The sequence below is a fragment of the Nipponia nippon genome, unplaced genomic scaffold (genome assembly GCF_047370975.1).
Source record: "Nipponia nippon isolate SJK-2023a ecotype South Korea unplaced genomic scaffold, ASM4737097v1 scaffold_8, whole genome shotgun sequence".
Classification (NCBI taxonomy): domain Eukaryota; kingdom Metazoa; phylum Chordata; class Aves; order Pelecaniformes; family Threskiornithidae; genus Nipponia; species Nipponia nippon.
Genome location: NW_028262402.1, coordinates 2,190,858 through 2,210,709, shown reverse-complemented (window position 1 = coordinate 2,210,709; position 19,852 = coordinate 2,190,858). Strand labels below are relative to the sequence as shown.

Below are 19,852 nucleotides of genomic sequence, written 5' to 3'. Positions count from 1 at the left end.
ATGTACAATTAATTTTGCACATCTTGAGCATCTCTAGATCCTATAAATCAGTGGTCATTGGATGGCTCATGATTTATGGGCCATCTGGAAAGGCCTTAGGGAGTACTCTGCAAAATGATTGCCAAACTTCTAGATAACTCAGGAGATGGTACATTTACATGTAAGCAGACAGGCAAACCTACAAGGTTTAGCCTTATTTTTAATGGTGTAAATGGAAATGTTTGTTGCGATGTAATACAGAATGTTCTTCAGGAAATTTGGGTGGCCTAATGTGTACAGGTATTCATTTTGAACTGTATATACCTCAGCTGGGTCCAGGTTCAAGACTAGGGTCATGTTACAAATGTTATAAATAATAGCTCTTCTTAGACCTAGTGTTGAGTGGTGTAAGCATTTAAAGAGTACAACACAGTGCCCCTGAGTCAAGTCCTGGTTCAAATCACCTGGCAGTGCAGTCTCTGTATCAAGAGCCTCAAGGACTGGGCTTAGATCTGGTTCATGTGTGCTCTCTTTTAGAGAGTTTTACCAGTGCTCGTGTTTTGGTTTGCTCATTCACATCTAATAGGGCCAATAGCGGACTAGGTTTTCAAATCAGTGAGCCCTGTCACCATGTGAGGCAGCATTTACAAGTCTTAATTGTAACTTAGAAAAAAGCTTAAAAAACTGTAAAAGTTTTTTTAAGTTAACTTGTGAAGTTTGGGTGTTTGGCTTCGAGGGCAGTCTGAATAGGACTCAGTTTTTCTTTGGAAAGCTGTTTTATTTCATGCTGCCATTAAGAGCCATTTACAACCCTGAAGAGGGAAGGCAGGTGGAATGGTAATGCTGTTGTTATGGTCAGGAAACAGACATAATAACAAAACATGCAGCATGAGTTCTCCTGCTTCCTGCATGGAATATTAATGAGGGCCATGAAAGACATGCTAGCAAAGATTTATACCTCAACTCATGCAGGCTCCTACTGAACACATTGATCATTATCCTGGAGAGCTAAATAAATAACAGCTGAATATTAGTATTTTTCTGTGGGATACGGACAAAGCCTGTGACATTGTACATTTTTTCTATTTTTCTTTCCGGACAGGTAGTGACAGACATTCCTCCCTGTCTCTCTGATATACTGTTTATCTTAAAGCTACAGAAAAGATGTTTGTTTGAGAAATTACATTGTCCAAAATGAATAGTTTTCATCAGCTGTGATTATATATGCCTAAGTGAAGCAACATAGATGTTCTGCCAACAAACAGTGTCCAGCTTTAGACTGAAAGCTACACATCTAAAGTCTGATAGTATTTCCATGTAGGACATGAAGCAGAGAAGCCCAAATCCAGTGGATTTAGCAGTCAAAAACTATGGGGTTTATCATAGAATCATAGAATCGTTGAGGTTGGAAAAGACCCTTAAGATCATCGAGTCCAACTGTTAACCTATCACTGCCAAGTCCACCACTAAACCATGTCCTCGAGCACCACCTCTACCCATCTTTTAAATACCTCCAGGGATGGAGACTTAACCGCTTCCCTGGGCAGCCTGTTCCAGTGCCTGACTGCCCTTTCGGTGAAGAAGTTTTTCCTAATATCCAACCTAAACTTCCCCTGGCGCAGTTTGAGGCCATTTTCTCCTGTCCTATCGCTTGTTACTAGGGAGAAGAGACCGACCCCCACCTCGCTACAGCCTCCTTTCAGGTAGTTGTAGAGAGCGATAAGGTCTCCCCTCAGCCTCCTCTTCTCCAGACTAAACAACCCCAGAATCTCTGAGGCAAAGCAAAGTTCCAGGCTATTACCAAATTGGACTCTTCTTGGGTTTGGGTTTTTTTTTTTCGCAAGTCCACAGCTCTGTGCAGCATTGTGACATCTGAGAAAAGGCAGATCATTAGCCCGACAGGCCTGCCAGTCTAGAAGCTCATCGTCCCTTCAAGGGCTGTTTGAGAGGAAGTTTCGACTCAGAACTTGGGGGGGTGGAGGGGAGGGGAGAGAAACAAGCACTGAGATCCGTTCTGTATTTTGTTAAGCTTTGGCCTCAGCCACTGGTGGCTCCTTACGGGGTAGGATACTGTTCTGAGTACTCAAAACCAATACAGGCAGAACAGGAGTAAATGCCATGATAGCAAAGATCCGCTGTTGCAGGTTAACTAGGTGTGATTTATAAGGGGAAGCTGAAAGAGCCACAAGCTTTTATCAGCATCCAGGACAAGATTAGCTCCAAACCACTCTATGTTGATTCATGACTTACATTAAATGCCAGATATCTCTATTCCCCACGCCCACCCTCTTCCCCTCTCAATATGCCATCTTGAGCTGTGGCACTCTAATCCCTGGTATACTTTCAGACACCATCATCTTGTGCCTCACTCTTGATCTTGTTTGGTATGTTCAGTACAGCACTGATTTTATTTTGTTTGGTTTTTTTGATGCAGGAAACGGAAGGCTGGATTCTATCCCTTTTAACATCAAAGCAGCAGTTCTACATTCAGACATCTTTCTTCAGCCTAGGCACCAGGGCTTGGAATCTAATGCATCGTAAATCAAATCCATTGCTTCCCTTCCCCCCCAGCTCCCTTATTTTGTGTTTTATTTTGTGATACATTTTTACTATACCTTTCAATTTTTAAAGAAATCCTCTGTATTTTTCATTTACAAAAGTATTATCAAATATATGCTGCTACAAACACACCATACACACATACACATACAAATGTAAAGATTCTTACTGTCCACTGAGAAAGTGGTTGTGGACAGTGAAGTCCCTCCCATTTCTTACATACAGTAAGCTAATTAAACCATACTATACTGTCAACCGTGATTAAACAGAATGTGGCAATTCTGCTTACCATCTGCCAAAGCATACTGCTGTCCAGCAACTCAACAGTAAAGAATAGTTACGCAAGGCTAACTCAGCCACTAAACTTTACATTGGGCCTGTTTCTGAACTCATGTTGATGTAAATTAGAAGTACATGTGATAAAGTCCATGTTGTAACCACAGATTCTGTAATCTATATTATGTGACATTAACATCATTGGAGAGTGACTTAATGGAAGGCATGGGCATGAATTTTACCTGAGATTTATTGGTAAAATAGTCAAAAATGTAAAAGATATGAGAGAACATCATGTCATTCAGAGAAGGACGGACCAAGTCTAGCCGGCAAGAGCCTTTGAGGCTTTTTGGCTTAGGAGCAGTTCGGGTGTAGCTCTAAAGCTGGATAATCCAGGATCCAGCAGTGGGAAGCAGGAGGACCACTGAAACTTGTACTTCCCGCTTGCCATGGGACTCACCACTTGCCTGTTACCACCATCCCTTTCCTGTGTAAATTACGAAATACATGTCAAGCAGCTGTCTGCTAGGTGAATGTTTTTGAAACGTGGGGGTGGGATCCCAAAGTTTGCCTGCCCCTAGCATGGAGGGAGAAGGCACCAGTTATGTTTACAGGTGAAACTTTGCTATTTGCTTACAGAAAGGTTGTACCTATGTTATGCAGAACCCTCAGAGAACTAGAACAGGCCTCTCTTGAGTACGCACACAGGCAGAAATGCTCAGCTGAGTGAGAATGAGAGCACACCTGCTGTCAGATTTCTCTTTCTCACACTGTTGATCCCATTGCGTCTGAGGATAACACACACCTGAATGCCATTGTTAAGTCATGCTCTAATGAACTGAGATGCTAAGATGTACTTATGGTTAAGCAGGGTGGTGGAATTACAAGATGGAAATCACATGCATTTTTTGAGGTCAAATGTTTTGTAACTATTGTCATTTAGCAAAAAGTCTGGTTTATGAAAGAAGACGTTAGAGTGAAGAACCTGAGAGTCATTGATCAGAAGCTCCTTTTTTCCCCAGTAATAACAGAAAATTGTGACTTGCAGTCAGCACTGGGAAAGACAAAGGAGAAATAAATTTTACCTTCTGTAGCATTCCTGCTTAGCTACCCTCTGGATTAAGAGTGTGCACAACCTGCCCCACCCCTCCCTCCTTTATAGATTTACCTTTTATGAATGCATGAACTTGGACCCAGGAAAGTGATATGACACCAAAATGAGCTCACAGTTACAGTAATAGGGCACTAGTAAATACTGACACATAACTGATGGCTGTTAGCCCAAGACCGGAAATGGAGAAGAAAGAAACAAGTGAAGTTGTGACCCAATAAGAGCTTTCAGCCAATTAAAAGAAAAACAGGTAAAGAATAGGAGTCATTAGGGGATCAGATTAATGTGAATGTAGATTCCTTCCCAGTGGGAGCTGCAACCAGCTGAAGACTTGTCGTTTCAGCTCCCACAACCTTCTTTTTCTAATGGACTCTGCTAGCACATAGCAACAATCTTCTGTCTCCCAGCTCCACAGCCATTGATGTTTACAGCTTTGACGGAAGTTAGTGTTCAGTGAATAACGTCTGCATTTCAAACCATAGTCACCACCGTGTGTAGGCACTTTGTTCCTTGACCTCCTTGCTGCCTTAACAGCATGTGAATGGAAGCTGCAGTGGGCAACACAGGACTTCTCAAGGGAAAGAGTGCATGGGTGGGAAAAGCAGATCTTTATTTATGTCACTCTCATGTTTTGGTCCCTTTTCCAGCGTGCTTCTCTGGTGTATGCCCTGACTCTGCCCTGGTGATCTCCAGAGCAGAACAGCAGTGGTGAGGACAGTGCTTAGAGCTGGCAGGACATTGTTGGAGACTTCAGAGCTGCGGGATGGCTTTTAGCACTCCAGCTTCCCACTAGTGACAAGTACGTGGAGTCCCGGGATCAACCCAGTCAACACGTTTCGTAAGGAAATGTGGTGGTAGGACAGAGTAGCTGAAACTAGAGGCTGTTATATTAGTGCTGTTGATGATGTTTTGATACTTGCTGGAACACTTTCCCCTCCCTACCCAGTACTGTGTTGTCATTTATGTCACTGCTTGTTGTGTGTTTTAAACGACTTCTGTGTGATGCACTTTACACTGTAAATAAAGTTGCACCCTGTTTAGTACCCATATAGAGGTAACATTGCACTATTTTCTTAATGCCTTGCAACAAAAATATCGACCTACCCTTTAGGACCTGCTGGCAAAGCCCGATTATTAGGGAAATGGAACTCCACACAAGGGAAAAGACAAAATAATTGCCGGTAATCTTAAAAGGATCTGCTGGATTAGTCCAGGTTTGATCTTCGGATAAAAATGCAGTTAGCACCTAATTTTTCAAATCGTTTCTGCTGCTAGAGCATATTTTAAAACCTGTAAGAGCCAAATTTACCCCTGGCATAAACAGATGCGTTAAAACCTGCTTCCCTCACTAGTTACGCCAGATGGAGATACAGCTTGTTTTATTCTGCACCAGTACTGGCATATTCAAAGCTATGGAGACACCCATATTCAAAGAGAGCTGAGGCAAGAAAGGTACTATAGCAAAAAGAAAACTTTGTAACTCAAACACCACTCCTCCAAACAAGGAGCATGTATGACATAGCAGTCAAACGATTTAGGGTGTGGGGTTTTTGAAGGTAACGTTAGTAAGCCTTTCAGTGTTCTGATGCATAGGTGTAAGTGGAGACTTTGAAGTGCAAAAGGTGGTCAGTGTTTCAAAGCCTCCCCCGAAGCCACCAGCCCAAAAGGTGGCGTGGCGTTACAGGCAGTGCTGTTAATGAAGCCCTGAAATTTGATGTACATCTGATAGAAAAGATGTAAATTTACATCTCCAGTTTACAATCCTCCAAATACTGGTGATAATCCTGAGTGGGAACAGCTGGGCTGCCTTTGCACGTGGGCTCAGATCTTGTGCATGCCATATAAATACAGAGCACTGCCTTATTTAAAAGGAAGTGTGGTAAGAATGGGGCTCTTTCCCTGGCCCTGTCCTCTTTGCTATGAAAACTGAACACACTAAAATGCTGAAGGGAGTCTGCTGGCACCGATGTCTCTCTGCTCTTGGAAGCACAGTGGGAGCGGTATGAGCGTCGGCTCTGATCTCGGGGGCACTGGACAGGGTTCGTGTGCCAGCGGTTGTTACTATGAGGAGCTACCTTTTCACCTTGAGGACAGGTTGAGCAGTGATCTCTTTTGCATTGCAGCACAGGAACAGTTTGTGCATCTCAGAGTTGTCTTAGAGCAGTTTGGATCCTCACTGCGGAAAGGATGCCTGCTGCTTTTACCGCACTGCAGATGCTTCTCTGGGAGAACGTACCCTGACCACGCATTTCCAGCAGTGAGAGAGAGGCATTGCAGTACCCAGAGGCAGACCAGGTGGAATATGCAACACCATTATTGATCTCTTTCTCTAAGGCTATTTCCACTTGTGCACATGAAGCAGAGCACTGCTTCATGTACCCGTCCCATTTACGACGAGCTCCTCTCCCAGGACCAGGGCTGCGTTTCCATTACCCTTGCCTTCTAGGCTGACGTGTTGCTAGTGCCTGCCAATATCGAGGTCTGCATGCTTGCCACCTCTCCCGGCTGAGCTCGGAGCACTATAAAAGCTGATGCTCTTCACAAGCTGATTGACGTGGTTCTTTGGTGCAGGCTGGTCCATGCTGCCTGACGTTGTCGCTCATGTGGATGGACCAGTGTGACCACCTTCTGCTACAAGAAGCACCATGCATGGCCTAGTGTGTAGGACACCGAGTTTCTCCCAGCCAGTGGCAGGCTGTGTCACCACAAGAAAGTCACTTCAAGTCTTCCCATTTTACAGGCCAGATGAGCCCTTCCTTCTCCACCAAGGTGCTTCAGGTGAAAGCAGACAGATGAGATTTAAGCATGATTACCGTCATTATTAATGGTAGCCCTTCTGCAGATGTCATCCATACACCTCATTGCTAGCCCAGTGGACCATCACTAACCTTAATCGTCCCAGTCTTGTCTCTTTGCTGAATGTAAATCTTCCTTCAGATTGTCATTTGCAAGCAACAGCTGCTGAGCAGATCATCGTGGAAACTTGAGTCCCCTCTTTATCTCCTGAAGCTTCGAGGCTATGACAATGTCAGCCAGCTCAGAGCAGCACCAGTTCTGACTGCAGCCAGGGCCTGGATGCATGGCAAAGGCCAGAAGAGGAGGCTGCTGGGGAGGGACAGACTGGCGCTGCAATGCTCCTGGCCTGCACCATCTAGCAGGCCAGGAACATGGTGAGGACCGATCCTGCACCTCCGCCCAGCACTCTCCTCGATGACGATTTTGCTGTGCTTTATCTCAGCAGCCTCAGGAAATCAGGCTGTCCTTATGCAATGAGGTGGCAAAGAACAATCACTGCAGTCGACACTCCCTGCTCAACCATGCCCTGCAAACAAATCCAGGGCTTTCCCTGTCGGCTCTTAGTCATGCCTTCCCCTCCTTTCCCCTGCTAGCTGCTTCCTCAGCACTGACGGTTTATTTTGCTTTGTTTTCAATATCCTGGCTGTAGTACTTGCTTGGAAGAGGAGCATCATGGTTTTTACAGCTCACTCAGAAGTGACTGGGATTCATTGAACATGAAACCAGCAGCCACACTGGCTGGGGGAGAGGCGCAGTGGGAAGGGTGAAAGCTGTGCAACTGCGGGTGCAGGCAGGGCTGGCAGCCTCTGCAACACGCAGCGGCAGCCCTGTGGATCCGAGCACTCCTCCAGCTGCTGCTGCCTTGCCTTGCCTTGCCGACCCTTCCTCTTGCGGTCCCTGGCTGTGCTTCTCGTTTTACAGATAGAGGCTACGCTGGCGGCTGCTTGGGGTGGAGACCGGCCCTTGCATTTGCCAGGCAGACATCTAAAGCATGGAGCAGAGGCGAATCCAGATCGGCTTGCAATAGGTGGGGAGAAGATGCTGCTCCCTTCTTACCCTGCTCCGCAGCAGCCTGGGATCTCCCTTTTCCCTGACACCCACTCCACTGGTGTGGCTCAGAGCGGATTTGTGCATCTGTGCTTGTGCAGCTTTGAGCGCAGGGTCGCTGCTTGATAGATGGGGCAAGGAGCAGGGACCTGGGCTGGTGCAAGTGGGCACAGGAGTCCAGCGATGTGCAGAGACCCCGTCTGCCTTGTGCATGCACAGTAGGCAGGTCCCAAATATTACTCAGTGCCAAGGGAATTATAAAGGGAATTACTGCTCTTGGCTGTTTCTGCAGGGCTGTAATGTCAACTGGGATCCTCCAAGCCACACAGAGCACCAAAGCCAGGCTGCACAGCCATCCCCCGCTGAGCTGGGGAAGCAGCCGATTCCCCAAGCAAAGGGCAGCTTCGCAGTACCTTCTGCAAAAACCAAAACCTCGCAGCAGCACCTTGTCCTGGCTGTGCCACTGCCTATCCGCCCCGGGAGAAGAGGGGTGCAGCCGGGCATTAACGCCAGGCACCAGGACGGGCTGTCTCCCACCCCCTGGAAGCGCGGTAGGGGCAAAACTGCCTGCGGTTGTTACTGAGGGTGTCAAACCTTGCAGCTCTGCCCGGGGAGAGCCTGGGCATATCTCCAGATCTGTCTCACCCAGCATGGGGCATTTGGGGAATTCTGGTAAGGGGAGCACACTGCAAATGCCCTTTTTCCATACTGGAAAAAAGGAATGGCAAAATGGGAGGCTGTGTGGTATGACAAGAATGGAAACCTCAATAAAGCTGCAGTTCAGAAAGCACTTAAGTATATGGTCATGTCATACAACCATTAAGCGTACTTAGCTGCACCTATGCAGTTAAAAACAAGCTTAAGCATTTTTCTGGACTGCAGCCTTGGTCATTAGGGGATTATAATAAATATGAAAAACAGTGTCTGCCCTGCAGACACTGGTGAGATGGCTGCTAAGTGCCTGGCACTGGATATTTGCTGTCAGCTGAATGCAGAAGGCTGATAAAAAAGGTGGCTGCCCAGTCAGGTATCACTAGGCCAGATGTCTGGTTTGATTTTATTAAATAGCTTGGTTAATGATCTGGGGTAAGGGACAAACAGCTCATTACTTAATCCTGCTGCTAATAAGCAGGGAGGTACTGTAAGCACCTGTGGGAATAAATTACATAAAGGAAGGATAACCGTATTAAGGGGAAATGACGTGAAATTTAAGTTAGAAATGACAAGTCAGTGCTTCCTGAGAAAAACCAAAACGAATGTGCCCCTGGGGAGGGAGGGAGGTATGAAGGCATGCTGGTGTCCTGGCTATTCCCACCCACACCGGCTGTGGGTTTTCTGCTTGGGAAGCAGCAACAGTGGCAGAGTCCTAGGCATGAGAGAGGAGAGCAAAATAAAGACCAGCCCACAGCACAGCGGTGATGCAGCAACAGAGCCTGTGTGATTTTTCGTTCATCTCTGTTCTGGTGCCAGCAAGGCTATGATTTCTTTCTGGCCGGCACCAGTGAGATAATGTTGGTGCCATTCCTGCATGTGCTGGCATATGAAGCAAGTGGCTTCTGGCAGCTGGTGTCCACATGGAAGGAGGAGGAATGTCTCAAGGGCTGGAGGCGTGGGGCTGTGAAATGGCAGATAAATAAGGGAAGATAAATACAGCCAGGTGGGGAGATGAGACCCTGGTCACACCACCAAGGAGTGCACTGCACAGCACAACTGGGAAAGCCGGCTCCTGCTGGGAGCCTTGGCTCTAGCATTTGCCTCTTCCTCAGAGTGTGATTTTGCAACCTAAATGTTCTGAAAGTATGGGGTGCTCCTGATTTCATCCCTGGCAGGACTATGTAAGCCAGACACAAGTGGCTGCTGTGTACAAATACTACGTCTGAGGATGCTTCAGAGAGGAGTCGCTGAGTGTTGCTCTGGGGATGTATAAAAAAAACAGGACTGAAGATAAGCAGAGCACCAAAAAGCATATGCACTTTTTGGGATGCCTGTGAGCTGGGCTCCCTCTGAGAAAATCCTAGACTTCATCAGTTCAGTTACAGTAAAACTAGACATGATACAGCATGATAAACACGGTATACAGTCCAGAGAGCTCACTCCAACAGGTTTCTTATGTTTCTGCTTTCAAGAAGCTGCTGGGTTTTTTTGAGTCTTTCAGGGTATTCATGAAAAGGTGCAAAAGTCATGAAGAATGCAGACAGTCCACCTGAGGATGCGTGACTCAGGCTACACTGACACCGGCACTTTGAAAACCATCAAACACTTAAGCACGGAGGACTAGAAGAAGGAGCCATGTCCCTCCACCTACATTTCCAAGAAAATCCTTAATTGGGCCTCGGAGCAATAGAGATAAATGCTGAGCAGCAAGAGTGAAGGTGCAGGCTTGCACAAGAGGTCTCCTTCACTGGTGCCAGACTCAGGCTCCCAGTCTGACCCAAAAAGGCTCAGGACCCTGTCACATTTGAGCCGTGGTCGGGCGCGCCGTCTCCCTCGGCCCTGTTCTCATCACTGATGGGTGTCTTTGGACCCAAAAGCAGCTGCAGATGTCCCTGGCGACCAGTGTTCAGAGTTGGGCGAAGGCCCTTCTGTGGAGTTTAATGAAATTCAAATCAAACTGTGGATCAGGATCTATCATCTGAGGCATCAGTGGGCTAGAGCAGGAAATAACAGCCGGGGTGAATACCTGTCAAAGGACAACAAAGAGCACAACTGGATTTTCCACATTGTCCAACACCCCAAAAATTTCCATCGGACTTGGGCATCACTTCATTGAGAAAATCTCTGCTATGAGAAAGTCTTCATGGCTGATATTCCCCATCACATGAAGCCTGCGCTTGTGCTGCCTCCACGTCTCCCTGCTCTGTCCCAAGGCATGGATAGAGCATGGGCTGCAGGGGACGATCCAGACCAGCGGCCCGTGGTTAAAGTGGTGACTTGTCCTAATTTAAAAACAGTGAAAGCCTGTTGGTGGGAGGTTTAGTTGTGCCCTGCCCGTGCAGGCACGGTGAGGCAGGCAGGCATCTTCAGGGCTGCGAAGCACTGAGTGGGACCCACGGCAGCCGGTGCCCTGCAGCCTTGCCCTGCTCTGCCCCATGGTAAGACGCCTTCCAGGGGCAGCACTGCTCTGCACGGCAGCCACGCAGAGAAGGAATCCCCAGTGCGTTGTCTCGGCTGCCACAGAGGACCTGTATACAGGGTGCATATCTCCATAGTGCTCACATGCAATCAGCCTCCCGGAGAGGTGGTTTTGGGCCAAAAGTGAGTGCCACGCAGCCTGCAGGCACGCACCCAGTGGGAAGCGGGGCAAGAGGGACTCCGAGCAGACAACCTGATGGGTCTGGTGGGGAAAGTCAACAGCCTCCCCTGGGCAGCAAAGCTGCTGTCCCTCTGCAGACTGACAGGGAGCTGCGCTGGCCCTTACCTCTCGAACTAGCACGTGGCTGTCATGTCAAAACCCAGGGCTGGCCTCCAAGAGCAATGCCACATCCTGCATGGCATCCTGTTGCCCCACGCTGGGACTACAGAACAGCTCAGTCCCGCCGCACTCAGAGGAGACTGGCTGCCGGGCCAGTGTAGGGGTGCCAGCAGCTCCGGCTCCTCTGCCACCCCTGCCCAGATGTGGCGGGTAGATGGGACATATACTACTGCCGCTCTCTGTTGCTGCCTGCACCGATGCGTTGCTGCAGCTGGGTTGGCTTGACACTCTTCTGCTGCCAACAGTACGCGTGGATGTTGCTCGCTGTGGTGCCAGGCTGCTGCCCCAAGCGTTACCAGACAGATCCTCTGCAGATGGGATTGAGCTTGGCCTGTTTGCAGACCACAGCCACGTGTAATTAATTTCCATAGCAAGGCTTGCAGGTACTGATGTCATCTACAGAGATGGGGAAACTAAAGCACAGGCACTGAGTAATCTGCCCAGCCGTGCTCTGGAGATGGAAAGATGATACAGTCTGGGCTGGAGCTGGCACTTTCCAGCTCGTCTCCCAGGCTGTGCTGCTGCCAGCCCATGACTGCCAAGCAGAGCTTGCACTCAATGGCTGCTGGGGCTCTCAGAGGTGTGGTGGGGTGTCTGAGGATGCAGGAGAAAAGTCCCACATGTCACCACTACCAGGGTACCCTCTGCCTCAAAGGCAGGCCGGGGAGTACGCAAGAAACCCTGGGAGGGCCCCATGTCTGATCACATAGGGGATCACCAGGACCATAAAACCAGCAAATAACTGAAAGCAGTGAGAAATAAAAAAGATCTGCGATGGGTGAAAACACCTGAGTCTTGGGATGCAGTGGGTTTGGGCTTTCAGGCTTACCATTCCCTTTTTAAAAGCAAGTGCATGCGGAGCCTCCCCTGGCACAGCTCTGCAGACTGGGGCAGCTCTCGGCTGCTTGGTCTTCGCAAAGTTTCTAGGAAGTGTCAGGATTTCGGGTTCCCTCCTGCTCATTAGTCACTGCACCAGCAGCACTGCCCACCAGATCAGTTTGCGAGACTGATGCAACCAGATGGGCAGTACTGCAACTGCGTATCTGCTGCTGAAGAAGACACCTATTAGAATAGAGGAACGAAAAAAAAAAACTCAAAGGAAGCCAGCTGCGTCAGAAGTTTATTTCTCGATGTTCAGGCTTGTCTGGAGAGATCCAGGTCAGACCTAGCATATTCCCGCTTGCTGGGAGGAGGCACCCGGGCAGCAGCCGCCCTCACCCCCACCTGCCCGCCCTGGGACAGAAACAGTGGCAGGCATGAGAAAAGGCTTTGAGGTCTGCTGTCATTTCCCATAGCCACACAACCCCATATCCATGTACTGGGGGTCCCAGTAGCCTGTGTTTTGCCTGCTAGTGCAGCTTCTGACTCAGACGAGCCTGGCAGCCCTATGACAGAAGACCTCCTGCCCTGCTCATGGAGATTTTCGGTGGTGGATTGGACACTGCATCCCTGCTGAGCAATGCACTGCTCCAACGCCAGTGCAGAGAAGAGAGGGGACCAACAGGAGGCTCCTCTGCCTGCCCCCGAAAGCGGTGCTTGCACCTAGCACTGTTTGCAAACGGGTTCCCCAGGGAGCTGCTAGGCTGCAGTTACAGCGGGTTGCATCAGTCCCCGGGTGTGAGCCTGTTGCTTGCAGTTTTGGGGTGGGTACCAGCAAAGCAGCATCCCATGGGCAGACACCAAAACACCCTCTGCCTGCAGCCCCAGCAGCTGACCCCGGCAAGGCCAAAGGAGGGACACCAGGGCTGGGCTGGGTCCTTCTGGGCCGAAAGGGGACCCTGAGGAGCTTTGCTACCTTGGGTAAAACAGTCGGTTGAGGGTCCTTTTCTGAAGGATTTTTGCTCTGGCCTTGGTGGAAATGGTCTGACATTCAGCTGCTGGTTTTTTCCTAGAACAGGCTATTCTCAATGCCCTTCCTTCAAAGCATCCTTCTGGGAGGAAGGAGTGCTTTTACTGTATGAGCAAAGCAAGTGCACACTGCTCCGGCTTGGCCAAAAGAGTCAGATGAAGATGATTCCATTTCCCTGCCAACCCTGTGATGTTTCGGCCAGATTTGATGAGGTCTGACTGATATGTCCAAATAAAATGCTGCTGTGAGCTGGTCACATTCCTGGACTCTGCCTTCAGTCTCAGAGGAGGGCAGGGACTCTCCTGGGAGCCCAAAACTGCTGCCTGTGCCCTGCTGCTCCCCCTTCCCACCCCCCCGCCTCTGTCTGTCTGTGCCAGAGCTGAACTGCCCTTGCAGCTGAGGAGGGGCGTTTTTACAGGTGGTATCAACAGCTGTGCATCCCCACTAAATGGTTCAGTGGTTGCTGTTCAGGACAGTAATGCAGCCCGACAAGCTGGACCGGGGCTCAGGAGGCTCCTGCCAGCCCCACTACGGGCTCATGGCGTGCGCCTGGGCAAACCCCTCATCCCCCATCAGTTTCCATGTGGACCTTGGACATGAGCCGCCTTTGCCGGGCAGGCACAGACAGACCCACACCAAAGTGTGGGTTGCACAGGGGCTTGCACGGGGGGAAAGGCCTTTTCTCCGCCCGCAGCAGGGCCGTGGCTGAAGGCTAAAGCCTAACCCTTGCTCCCAGTCCGCAGCTCTGTCCCTCCCACCGCCTCTGGCAGTGCCTGCAGTGCTGGCATCCCTCCACAGCTGCCATGCCCAGAGCACATGAGCACTGGTTTTGATGTGCCATCCTGTCCTTAAAAGCAGCTGTAAACACACTTATCCACTTTCTACTATTTTTTCCCAGGAGCCTTTTACACTTAAAAGCCTCAGTGCCCCTGCACAGTGCAGTAGGAAGAGCCCCCTGATCCCACGGTCTTCCCCAGCGTGCTGATCTCTGCGGGAAGGAGGACGGCAGGTGTCCCATGCCTTCCAAAATAATCTATGTTCACTATGTTCCCCCTCTTTATCACATCTGCTCATAGTCCTCTGGGGTGGTTTTGTTCCTGTTTGTCTTAATTTTAACTGCACAGAAACTAGGGGAGGGGAAAGGAAGGAGGAGAGATAAGGAGATGGGGAGAAGGGAAACATCTCTGCTTTCCCATCCCCAGTGCTTACCTCCAAGTCCAGGCACCTCCAAGGCCACCTCTCCAGGCTCAGATGGTCTCAGGGCCACCCAGCACCCAAGGACTCAACATCAAAGGCATTTCTGGGTTTTCCCTTTTCACGGCTGAGCACCCCCAGCAGGCACCCTCATCCCCCTGGCCCCCCACCCCAGACCACCTCTGGGCCATCTCCGGCCAGTACATATGAGCAGTATGAGATACCACTTTTTCATGTCGTGATAAGGGTGGGTTGGTTTTTTTTTCCTTTCCTACTCCGTGTGGCCAGGAGCAGCTTGTCAGCCATCAGAAGGGAAAGAAGTTTCACAGACATGCTGCAGGGATGCAAAGGAATTGTTTGCACAAATAAGTGTTTGTGCCCATTCTTTTTCAGAGTAATTCCTTTTATTTTCCAAACCACTTTTCCAGTTTGCCAAGATCATTTTCAGTCCTACTCCTGTGCTCCAGGGCAGTGCCTCCCAGTTTAACGTCATCTGCAGAGGTCAGAAGCACCACCTGGATGCTGGACACCACAGTCCAGCATCCAGGTCAATAATAAAAATACCAAGTGGGACCAGACTGACAAAAAAATAACCCAAACAAGCCTAACCTTGCTTGAAGTATCTCTGCAATGTGGCCACAAACCGTTGGCACTGGATGCAATCATCCAACAAAGTCTGCACCCACCTTCTAGCAACCTCATTTAAACCACGCTGGGGAGAACCGCGTAGGACAAGGTGTAAAGAGCCTTGGCAGTGCCAAGCAATGTGCCAAGTGTCCTGCTCCTGTGTGTCAGCATCACCTCTTACCTTGTTACAGGAGAAAATCAGGCTGGCGTAGTACAATCTGTCATGATTGCTGCGCAGGTGCCATGATGCACGTTTTGAGTCTTCTGGTACGTTACCTGCCCTCCACAAATTTTCAGTGGTAATCACAAATAGTTCCGGGATTGACTGAGCCAACTCTTGCACTGTTTGAAGATTAATTTTGTCTGGCCATGACAACCTGTAAAGGTCTAACAGCTGCGGTCTCTTCCTCTTGGCTGAGATCTCATTGCTTGCTATTGCTGTTTAACACCTAGCTCAAAAATGCAGCCTGCACCTCAAAATGACGACTGATGCAAATACAGCATTAACCAGTTTGGCCCTTCCAGCGCCAACAGTTGCTGCCTTTTTTTTCACTTTGAGTCTCGCAGGAGGCTACCACTATATTGACTGGGATGGGCAGTGGACCTGCTTGGGCTGTGGTATTGAAACCATGCATGTATTAAAGATGAAAAAAGACAGAAAAAGAACAAAAGGAGCTTCCACTCTTTTCTTTAAGATTTCTTTTCTTTATGGAAAATACACTTCTAACGAGCAACAACAAACTGCTCTTTTCTTGGTGTGAACATGAACCCCTAATAGCCCAGAAAGCAGAAATCTAAGTTTTGGGTCTCCCCGAGGCATTCTGCAGGGAAATGGCCTCAAAAGAGGAACACCACCTGCCTGTTCATATCCCTTGAACATACATTTTGCTGCAGAAGGCCTGCAAACCCTGCTTGCGTGAAGGTGCAGGTTGTAAACTTCAGACATGTTTCAGCTGCCTCTTCCCCCCATTTGTGTTTATTTGCCCCCGGCTTGATTAAGACAGCCCACTGCAAACGAGGTCGTCTAGCGGGAAGTTCAGCCACTTGGCTTCGCTTATGAGAACGAGAGTGCCTGACCTTATGCCTTACACTGGCAATACTGCAAGGACGGGGCGCTGCGAAACGCAGAACTCAGTCTTTACCAAAAAGGTATGTTTGGGACGAGGCACTGATTTACCAACGCTCCCCTGATGCATGAATATCCTGCTGGTACTTTTTCCCCCAGACAACCTGGAAGCATGAGGTTCATTAGCCTTCCTGCTCTGGCACTGGCAAACTTGCCAACACAAGCAGGGCAGGAGCATAACCACCATGCTGCTGCATTTCTGGCAGAGAAATGCATTACTGTCACTGCACGCTCCAGAAACAGCCTGCAACACACTTTTAATGAAGCAGGACAGGGTGTGAACGCCAGGCTCAGTGGATGGCTCTGGGGTTTGTCAGACATGCAAAAGCATTTCAAACTTGTGGTACCACCAAAGTACTCGAGTGGGATAGGTAAGACGTTTGCAGAATGGCCTTTTTGGCAAGTCAACACCACTGCCACACTCAGCAAACTCCTCCTTAGCCAGAGTCGAAGGAAAGGTTCATACACCCTTCGCTCTTCTGGCCAGTTTTATTGGGTTTGCATAGCAAAGTTTTAGTAGCGGGGGGCTGCAGGGGTGGCTTCTGTGAGAAGCTGCCAGAAGCTTTCCCTGTGTCCAACAGAGCCAACGCCAGATGGCTCCAAGACGGACCTGCCGCTGGCCAAGGCCGAGCCCATCAGCAGCAGTGGTAGCGCCTCTGGGATAACATATTTAAGAAGCCAGGGGTGAAATAAATCTGTGCAGCAGCAGCCAGAGAGAAGAGTGAGAATATGTGAGAGGAGCAGCCCTGCAGACACCCAGGTCAGTGAAGAAGGAGGGGGAGGAGGTGCTCCAGGAGCTGGAGCAGAGATTCCCCTGCAGCCCCTGGAGGTCCATGGTGGAGCAGATATCCACCTGCAGCCCGTGGAGGACCCCATGCCAGAGCAGGTGGATGCACCCAAAGGAGGCTGTGACCCTGTAGGAAGATCACGCTGGAGCAGGTTTGCTGGCAGGACCTGCGGCCCAATGGAGGACCCATGCTGGAGCAGCCTGTTCCTGAAGGACTGCGCCCTGTGGAAGGGACAATTGATTGGCATTTGTTTGGCAATAAATTTATTTCCCCAAGCTGAGTCTGTTCTGCCCATGACAGTAATTGCTGAGTAACCTCCCTGTCCTTATCTCGACCCACGATCCTTTTGTCATATTTTCTCTCCCCTGCCCAGCTGAGGAGGGGAGTGACAGAGCGGCTTGGTGGGCACCTGGTGTCCAGCCAGAGCAAACCCACCACGCCGGTGCAGCACTGCTTTCCCACTTTTCCCTTAACATCCTCCAGTCCATTAAAGAACAAGCGCGGGCCCCAGCCGAGTGTGCTGTCTGCAGCTGATGGTGATTTTCACTTCCCACCTGGAACCTCTTTAGGCGAACCCGCTTTTCACCCAAAGTGCTGTGTCCTCAGCCCCCTCTTGCCCTGGCTATCATCAGCACCCTGGCCAGGAGCAAGCCAGACCAGGATGCAGTTTAAGACCCCCCCAGCCCATCCCAACGGGACTGATCTCCCTCCAGTGCCCTCTCCATCAGCTGGGGCTGGCCAAGCATCAGGCTGAACTCAGTATACACACATTTTTAAGGCCCTTCACCCTAAAGGAGCAATTACCAGGTAAAAACTGATCGTGGTAGCAGAGATCCATCAGACTCAGTTTTTTTTCTTTTCCTGACAAAGGGCAGTACTGGCATAGAAAGACTGCGGGACCCTAAATGCCCATAATCCACCCAAGACCTTCAGAGGATGTTTTTCCCTCAGACTGCCCACCGGCAGAGGCAGAGAGGTCCATCCTCAAAGCTCGGTCTGCAGGTGAGGGCTGGGATGCATCTTGATGAACCCAGCATCTGCTCATTTCAAGGGGCTTTGGCACAGTTTCTCCCACAACTGAAAAGTTTGTCAGTGCTCCTTACAAACACGAGTGACGTGTCAAAGCAACAGAAAAGCCGTGGTTTGTAAAACAGCTTTGCGTTTTGCCTGATAAGGCTCTTCCTGAAGCTGTTAACTGAGCTTCTGGACCTGTTAGCAACAAAGCAGTGGAGGTGATGCATTCAAAAAAATAACTCAGTGCCGCATTTAAAAAGTCTTTGTCCCCATCAAGCTGCGTTTTTTGAGCCACTCACCCTTCAAAGGAAATGGTTTTAAAATGCAAGGCAAATTCATTCACCTCCCGTGCTGTGTGGGGCTCTGGTCCAAGCTGGTTGTTTGGGCTGATCATGACCACTGGTCACTGCTGAAGTCTCCCACATTTGGCGTGATGCTCCACAATCAAGACCACCCACCTGGAAAGCAGCAGCTTTGTTTCTTTTAAAACATGCAGAGCATCATCCCTAGCCTACCCAGCCACTCGCCTCCCATCGGAGCGGTGAGCGGCTCCTGGGAAGGCAGCACTTGCCCCACAGCCCCCCCAGGGGTGCACCCTGTGTTTTTCTTCCCCGAAGCACACCTCCCGTGCAGGGAGTTGCCACCTCCCGGCATCATCACTCTTCTCCTGCTGCAGAGGTCCCCAGTGGGACCAGCCGAGTGCCGGGATCAGCTCTGCGCCCTGAAAGGCAGGACCGCAGGGCAGCCCTGGGGAGAGGTGGGAGCCAGCGGGCCCCCGGATGATTTTCTTTTGGTTCCCAAAACCAGCTCAGGCTGTGCAGCATACACAGAGCTGACAAATTTAATTGAGAGACACAAGTTTTAACCCCATGAGTGCTCAGCCCATCTCAGCAGAGGACTCCAAATATTTGAGACAAAATTCAAAAGCAGTGATGTATACAAGCCAGCCAGTGTTTTCTGAGACGCGGGCCAGCAATCACTCCCTACCAGCCAGATCAACTGCACAGTCTTGTTTAAATCCAGTGACAAGGATTTAACCCAAGCGGCTGCACGCTGCGGGTGGGATGTGCCCTCAGCGGGCTGCTTTCCTGAAAACTCATCCGTGGGACTTCCCATTTTGTAAACCACTCTGCCAGAAAAAGGGTTTGCTCAGGAGCATGCACAGCAGAAGCACATGTCCCAAAACCCATTCAGCTCTAAAATAATAGACATTCGCAAAACTCGATTTTACTCATACAAAAGCCCTGCCTTGTTATGTTGTGCCTGTACAAGGAGGGGAAGGTGACCCAGGTTTACAACGCATTTGTCATTGAAGGATAAAGATGCGTTGTTACATTAGGCAGACATATTCAGGTAACTACATGAAAACATAGTGATGGTGTAACTGTGGGCGATGGTGACCCTTTCTTGCACCATCAAGTATCTTTAAAATTAGCACAAAGTGAAATTTGCATAAAAGAAGAGGAAGGGGCTTACCTTTTTAAATTTTTTGGTAGCAAAACAGCAAGAACTGCAGGTGAATATGGATGACAGAAGGGAGATGAGAAATGTTTACCATCTTGGCTTTACCTTGGGGAATTTCTACTGAGAAAAAGGGGAGGATGTTGAAAGCATCCCAAATATTGAGTTTCACCTTTTCTTTCAGTCACATGCCCAGTTTGCTCACCTGTACAATGCTCTGGTTTCGTGGCTATGTCATGAACAGAGATTATTTTGCTTGCCAATTTTCATAATATGTGGCACTTTCCCTCCTCCTCGCACGGGTGGGCTGGCCCTTCCTCTCCCCGGGCATTTCAGCAAGGGCCACTGCACCTTAAACATAAAATGCCAAGAAGGGTATTTAATTTCTACCAAAAGTAAAGGTGCTGGGCACCTCTCTCCAGACACCACCAATAGGCCCAGTGCTATGGGGAGCTCCGCCATCACCACCTGCCCCTGCTGGACTGCTGCTCCCCTGCCGAAATTGGACGGGATCATCTGCAAGGGCAAATCCTGGCACCACTCTCCTGAAGAC

At 49.5% G+C, this 19,852-nt stretch overlaps 1 protein-coding gene across 1 annotated transcript in view; it reads left to right on the top strand.

Annotated features, from left to right (window-relative positions):
• The window catches only part of SVEP1 (sushi, von Willebrand factor type A, EGF and pentraxin domain containing 1), a 135,643-nt gene extending 130,671 nt beyond the window's left edge, over window positions 1-4,972 (top strand). Inside the window, exon 50 of the mRNA XM_087742677.1 lies at window positions 2,414-4,972. Coding sequence (XP_087598803.1) covers window positions 2,414-2,444 — 31 coding nt within the window. The 3' untranslated portion in view covers window positions 2,445-4,972. The remainder of the gene's footprint in view (window positions 1-2,413) is intronic.
• The last annotated feature ends 14,880 nt before the right edge of the window (window positions 4,973-19,852 follow it).